Genomic DNA, 7,071 nt, shown 5'->3' with positions numbered 1-7,071 from the left:
GAGCAGCAAAAAGCAGGATCCAGCCACCACACACCCCCATCCCTCAGGCACCCGAACCAACCATGCAACAGCACTCACACAAGGGAGGCTTTTTTTTAATCATGCTAAACAACCTTTTTTTTCCCCTTAAAAACTTTTCTAGGGCCTCTGCATGCTCCAGTTCCAACCTCAGCATCCACCTGAATAGCAGCTTTGTCATCCTAGCTGGGCAAGGAGGGTGGCTGCTCCTCTGGCAGTGGGGCCAGGGCTCCTCAGGCGGCTGAAGCCCACACTCCAGGCTGGTTTTTGAAGACATGGAGAGCTTTCGGGGGGGGGGGGGGGGGAGTTATCAAAATTCTCCAATTTGGCCACCTTTTTAGCACTGCCCAAATGAAAACTAAAGGCCCAGTGCCCCCCAAACCCCCGCCAGGGCTAGGGCCACTGTGCCAGCCACAGACAATGCCCAAGCCCTTTATTTTTTATACCGAAGTTTATTAGTTTTTTTAAACTTTTAATATATTTAACCTTTTATTTTTTTTTAAAAAACAAAAACAACAAAACACATTTTGGTCTGACATTGGTTAATGGTCCTTTTCCCCCACCCCTCCGCCCTGGGACGACTCACTGCATCCCGGGTGGATGCAGGAGGCAGAGCCAAGCCCGGCTCTTTCTGTCTTCCAAATAAATAGAAACAAACAAAAAAAATCAGATGCAAATTTGTCCTGTTACAGCTGGGGAAGGGACCGGGAGAGGCCACAGAGAGGGAGAGACTTGAAACCCATTTACAGAAGAGAAATGAGGGGATTAAACTTCTCCGTGAGACACTAGTAGTGACTAAACCCCGCAGCTTCCTTCCCCGAGTACTTCCATAGTGTCATCTCATCATTCAGCCACTAAAACACCCAGGACTTCATCCGCTCCTCCCTCCCAGCCCTCCCGAGGGCGGCAGAGCAGGGACTGCGCCAGCTTTTCAGCTTTTCCACTGCCCTCCCTCACTTGGTGCCGGCAGTGAAGCCAGACCGGGGTCGGGGAAAAGGCTTTTTCCCGGTGTTTGAAGAGGCCACTGCAGGACACGCTCCCCTCTGGCAAAGGGATGGTCGGGAACAGGGGGGAATAACACAGGGCTGGAGCCTGGCGAGGGGCTAGAGCCAAGCTCTCCAGCCACAGCGGATCAGAGGGGGCTGTGAGGAGGGGAATGAGCCGTCCCAGAGGGATGCTGGCGGGAGCCATCCTCGCTCTGCCTGTCCCAGGGCACCGCGGTGGATTAAGGCAGCAGGTGAAAGGCAGAAAGGGCACCAACAGTGAGCATGAGGTGGAGAAGCAGCAACCGTTGCCACCCCCAGAGCCGTGGCTCCTCTCCGGAGGAGGTGACGGAGGGGGCTGGGACGGACTCTCCGGGGTCCCGGTTTGCTCCGCTGGACCAGGGAGGGGAGAGGATGGAGGGAACGGGGACCTTGGCGCTACGTGAGGGTGGCATTGGTGGGATTTGTCATCTCACGGGTTTGGCCTCCAGCGGGGCCCCTGGCTGCCCCTGCCAGCGCAGAGACAGGGCGAGGGCACTCAGTCGGTTTTGCGGTGGTTGTTGTTGAGGACAGGGTGGCCGTTGGAGAGGGGACCGTTCTTCGCTGCCTCCTCCTCCTCCTCCGAGTTGTCCGTCTCTTCACGGTCACTCCTCTCGTCCTCCACCACCTATGGCGGGAGAGGGAAAGCCAGGGGGCTTGGTCAGTGGCACCCCATTTTCCTGCTGTGCCTCAGTTTCCCCCATCGCAACCACTAAGGTCTCCTCCCCGCCAAGGACTCTCCAGGACTCGGGGAGCCAAGTGCAGTCTGGCTTCATGGTTTGGGGATCTCCCCTGCAAACCCTCCACCTTGCTCCTGGGGCAGACCCGCACCCTCCATCCACCCCAAGCCGCATCGGCCAGGTCCGGATACAGCCCCTTCACCCCGCACCAGCGTCACCCTGTAGGATTGGGAGCCCTGAGCCATCCCCAGGCCCCCTCTTGCCTTTCCAGTTATGAACTTCTGGGCCATGCGGATGATGAGGTAGGCCCAGAAGATGTGCAGCGACTGCAGCACCACCATCATGAAGTTGAAAAAGTAGTAGCCGAAGAAGGCAGGGTAGAGATCCAGCGGATAAACCACTGTGCAGTGCATGATCCTGCCGGGAGAAGCAGCTCTGTTACGGGCAGGGACCGGCACCCCCACCCCCACCCCCAGTGGGTCTCCCCAACCTGTGCCACAGTTTCCCCACCCGTTCACCGGCGACCGGCACTCACCAAAAGGGCAGGATGATCAGGCGGGTGACAATGAAGACGGCAGCGAAGACAATGAAGATGTTGTTGCAGGTGTTTCTCCAGCCGGCGTAGTTAAACATCTTGGCGGACTGTGAGGGCAGAGAGGGGGTGAGTCAGGGAGGGAATGCGGGACGTGGCTGTGGTGGTGCGGAAAGGGACGTACCTCCAGCAGATAGTCCGACGAGTCATGCAGGGCCATGATGAGCGTCCCTGCACGGATGTAGTTGGCGAACCAGGAGAAGCTGATGAGAATGATGGTGGCAACATGGTGGATGATTTGCTCTTTGAAGTCCTGCGCCCAGGAAAGGGGGAGCTGGGGGTTACAGCAGCCCGGCTCCGACCCCCAGCCCCCCGCCATCCCTCTCGCCTCCAAGATCCCCTCTGTGGCCCCAGGTCCTCCCAGCCTGCCAGTCCCTAATGCCCACCACGAGGGTGAAGAAAACTGTCCCCGTGTCTGCCATCCCTGTCCCCAGAGAGTCCCACCGTCACAGCCCACCTTGCGCTTGACATCAGAGGCGATGCTGAAGAGCAGGGACCAGTAGAAGGAGAGCTCAATCATGTAGTACCAGTACTGGGAGGGCAGCATGCTCTGAAACCCAAGAGACAGGTTGGGGGGGAAGCTCCACGTGCCCTGGGCGGGTTTGATCCCCTTCCATGGGCGCCAGCCAGACCCACGGGTGTCCTGGGGACCCTTCTGCACCTCAGGGCATGCAAACCCCTTCTCCGTGCATCAGCCAAACCCACACGGGTGCCAGAGACACTGTGCCACCCTGGAGAGACCCTCCCACACCCCCGGGGCCTCCAGTTCCCATCTCTGATCGCCCAGGCAGCTCCCGGGGGTAGGAAGGGCTGTCGGATGGTGGCTGGGACAGGATCAGGTGCTCACCTGGATGGGGTATCCCTTCCACACCTCCCGGAGGTCATAGAACCAGGGTTTCTGTGGGATGCAGGGAGGAAAGAGAGACAGAGAGGTGTTAGAGAGGGCTGGGGGAGTCAACAGGACCAGGCATGCGCCAGGGGCGGGAGAGGCCAATACTTACATCCACTATGACAGCCATGCCAGCAATGAAAGCAATAAGGTAAAACGTGAATCGCCAACTGGAAAAAGGAAGCAGACAGTCCTCAGATGGGCACCGGGGTGAGGGAGGGAGAAGGATGGACCCACCAGCCCCATATTCCCCCCTCCCAGGGCAGCTCCCAGCCAAGCGGATGCCCCCACAGCCCCATCCACTGCAGGGACATGGCCTGCAGGGTGACGGTGACACCAGGTGCAGGGGTCCCACCTGGCCTCCCTGAACTTCTTGAGCAGGCTGGGCCGGTCTTGGTTGCGGCGGCGACGAAACCAGCGCTCCACCTGCCGCACTGTGCAGCCGCTCTTCTTCGAAAGCATCTCCACGTCGGCCTGGGGGACGACAGGGATGTCACCACCGTGCCACAGGGCCCTGGCTCTGCCACTTGCCCCCCCACCCAGCCACAATGAGCCCCTTTTGGGTACGCCCCTCCCCTCACCTGCTTGGGGTGTTTGGTGGTGGCAGCGTAAAATTTCTCCAGCACGGCATTGGGGGTGGCTTTTAACCTGATCTTCTCCTTGACGTTCAGTAGCCCAGCCAGTGGAGTGGCCACGTACCTGGGGAAGGAGTGGAGGGACAGAAAATGTCCCCATTTCTGCGTCACCTGGCTGATATGGCCCCATCGAAGCCACCCAGGGACCCACAGCCACTTGGTGCCTCAGTTTCCCCACCCTGCTGCCGCTTCTCCAAGGTGGGTTTTACCATGGGGGACTTCCCCCAGGTCCCTCTGTCACCCCAGGGTTGGGGGACCGGCCCCCCACAAAGCGGCAGGGCCGTATCCACCCCAGCGAAGGGTGCCTCCCCTTCTCCCGCTGTCCCAACAAAGCCCCGTCTGTTCCTGGCCTTGACTCGCCATTGTTTGCCCAACAAATTGCTCCTTAAACGCTGGGGCCAGTGGCCAACCGTGCTGTGATAAGGGAGGTGGAGGATGCACAAAGCCGGGTTTGTGTGGGGCTGCCGGGGGCAGGTCCCCAGCCCTAAATGTGGTCTGGGGTGGGGGGTGGACCCCTGGGGTGCCACAGCCACACCCCCCCCCCAGCCGGGCTGAGTACAGGGTAACACATCCAGGGGTTCATCACAGCGTGTCCCCAGCCCCATGCACAGCCCCCGAGGCGCAGGGAGAGCTGGATCAGGGTCCCGCCCCATGCCAGGGAAGGAACTCACGTCTCAAAGAGGTGCCGGATGACAAGGAAGAGGAAGGCCAAGGGGAGGGTGATGTAGAGATCGGAGGCTTTGGCATAGACTCGTCCATCCCGGTCCTCCAGGTCGGCCCAGGTAAGGTTTGCTGGGAGCCAGAGCCGTTCCCACCAAAAATAGCTGTACAAGGTCTGAAACATGCTGGGGGGGAAGGAAAACAGAGGGCGGTGGTGAGGAAGGGGCTGTGGCCAGCGAGGATCGGGGAGGGGTCCCTGCTCGCAGCTGGTCACGTCTCCCTCTGGCCAGTGCCACTGGCACAGTCTGCAATGCCCCGGCTGGACCCGGCGCCCCAAGCCCCACCTCAGCTCCCGGCGGAGCCCCCAGCCCAGCCACCCGCTGGGGAGGGTCTGCAGACTGGTGAAATCCCCCTTGTGCCGCACGGAGCAGCCAGGTGCTCAGCTCCGGCAGAGAGGGACTTTGCTCCCTGCAGCGGAGAGGTCAGCGGGTGATGATTAACCGAGGCTGGCTTTCGCTTCCAACTGGCAGGATGGATCCTTGGCACTGGTGGGAGGGAGGAACCGGGTTCCCAGTCTCCGGGACTTCCCCACCCTGGTTCCCTGACAGCATCGCACGGCATGGCATCAGCCGGGGACGGGCACAACCCCGGGATCGCGGCGGGATAAAGAGGAGGGGGGGGAAGCCCCCTGACATGGTTTCTCTCCTGAGCACTGTGTCCGCAACCCAGGGCTGATCCCGGGCACACAGCCCAACACCAGCGGGGGTAAACCGAGGCACAGAGCCCACTGCCACCCCTTGGCTGGTCAACCAGACCAAGGCAGCTGTGCGGTGCAGGATTAGGGATTTGCCAGCGGCACAATGAGCACCTTTGTGCCTTAAAAAGGCTCCCGACGGGCACCAAGGCGGGCACAGGGAGGGAGAAGCAGCCCAGCGCTGTCACCGTCACCGTTGCTGTGCGGGGAAGCCGCCCCCACCGTGGGGTCAGCGCATCCCAGCTCTTCCTTCCCTTCCACGTTGGCACCTCCTGGCATTGGGCACAAGCCGGTTTTCCCCTTCCCACCGTGGGGAGCTGAGCCCGGGCTCCAAGGGGCTGGGATGGGGGGCGGGGGCGGTGGGGGGTCCCCGTCCCCTGGGAGGCAAATCCCCAATGCAGAGCAGAGATTTAGGCAAAGGACAAGCCAGCTTCGCTCCAGCGGAGAGTGGAAAGAGGAACCGCCGGGGCTGGTTTCGCAAGCCAAGGCAGGAGCGTGCCCCGATTCCCGCTTAACCGGGACGGGATGGCCGTGCCGCAAACAGAAGGCGGGCAGGTAACGGGCAGAGCAGGCAGGGCAGGTCAGCGGCGCGTGGGAGGACTCAGGGTGAGGCCCGGGTCAGGGTGGCGGCATCTTCTCCCCCAGGGAAACCGGGACACCGGGGCCCTGCTGATGTGCCAGGGAGGGAGAGGAGCTGGAACCGGGTGCTGCCGAGCCGGGGTGGGGGCCTGGTAACATCAGCCGGGACCCCCCCGAGGGGATTTTAGGAGAGATCCTGCTACAAAGTGAGAAAATCCTAAAATTTTTAGGTTATGGATGGAAAAACCGGGGCCGGGAGCATCACTGGGCACCGAATCCCAGCCAGGACTGTGCACCGGGGGCTCTTGGGGTGTCGTGTCCTCCCCAGTTGGGAGAGTCCCGAGTCACCACCGCCTGGAGAGACCCGGGGGAGGCAGGGGCCCGCCCAGCGGGGGGCCGCACCCCAGCCCCGGTGGGGACGGAGCCCGGGCCTCCCAGCGGGCCGGGCGGGGGGTCACCGCCTCCCTCCAGCCCCGGCCCGCCCCGCCCGGCTGGAGGAACCCGGGGGGGGGGGGCGCCGGGCCCTGGGCGGCGGGGGGGCGGGGGGTCGAGGCACGGAGCCGCCCGAGGGGGCGGCCGGGAAACACCGGGGGGACCCCGCCGGGCTCCGGGGCGGACACCTCCTCCCCCTCCGCCGCCGCAGGGCCTCCCAGCGGGCCCTGCCCCGCCCGCCCCGCACCAGGCCCGGACCCGCCACAATGGGGAGGCCCGGAGGGGGTTGCGGAGACGGGGTGAGTCGGGGTGAGTCTGTGTGAGGAACCGGGAACCAGCCCCCACCCCGCGGCCCGGCCCGGCCCGGCCCTCCCGGTGAGGGGCCGTGCCCGGCGGAGACCGGAGACCCCGGCCCCCCCCTCACCGCCCCCCCCTCACCGCCCCCGGTCCCCCGGCCCCACTCACGCGCCGCCGGTGCCGCCGCCGGTGCCGCCGCCGCCGCCTCGCGCTGCCGCTCGCGCACCCCCCCGCCCCGCGCGCCCCGCGCCAGGCAGCGGGCGGGAGTGACGTCACCGCCAACGCCGAGGGCCCGGAGGGGTGCGGGGCCCGCCGAGGGGCGGGGCGGGGAGCCAGGCGTGAGCAATCCATCGCCGGGACGGGGATCGGCGGGGGCGGAGGGGAGAGAGACGGACGGACCCACCCCACGCAGCCTCTCTATGCCCCCCAGGCGCTCCCTGTGCTCATCCCCATACCCGCGATACAGCCCCTACACCTAGCCATGGGCACGCCCTACGCTCATCCCTAACCTCC

At 63.7% G+C, this 7,071-nt stretch overlaps 1 protein-coding gene across 3 annotated transcripts; it reads right to left on the bottom strand.

Annotated features, from left to right (window-relative positions):
* Positions 1-450: 450 nt before the first annotated feature.
* Positions 451-6,742, bottom strand: CERS2 (ceramide synthase 2). Of its 3 annotated transcripts, none has more exons than XM_052797078.1 (11): positions 6,727-6,742; positions 4,508-4,681; positions 3,783-3,900; positions 3,557-3,675; positions 3,314-3,371; positions 3,160-3,210; positions 2,770-2,862; positions 2,437-2,565; positions 2,256-2,362; positions 1,984-2,137; positions 451-1,668 (listed from the first exon to the last, which is right to left on the bottom strand). In XM_052797078.1, the coding sequence occupies exons 2-11, from the start codon at positions 4,678-4,680 to the stop codon at positions 1,540-1,542; spliced, it is 1,131 nt and encodes a 376-aa protein (XP_052653038.1). In that variant the 5' UTR covers position 4,681; positions 6,727-6,742; the 3' UTR covers positions 451-1,539. The 3 variants fall into 3 exon arrangements, with proteins under 3 accessions (XP_052653038.1, XP_052653035.1, XP_052653037.1); XM_052797075.1 differs by lacking the exon at positions 6,727-6,742 and adding an exon at positions 4,841-6,280; XM_052797077.1 differs by lacking the exon at positions 6,727-6,742 and adding an exon at positions 5,473-6,280.
* Between the last annotated feature and the right edge of the window lie 329 nt (positions 6,743-7,071).

This window comes from Harpia harpyja, chromosome 9 (assembly GCF_026419915.1).
Source record: "Harpia harpyja isolate bHarHar1 chromosome 9, bHarHar1 primary haplotype, whole genome shotgun sequence".
Lineage (NCBI taxonomy): Eukaryota > Metazoa > Chordata > Aves > Accipitriformes > Accipitridae > Harpia > Harpia harpyja.
This window is presented reverse-complemented; position numbering and strand designations above follow the sequence as displayed.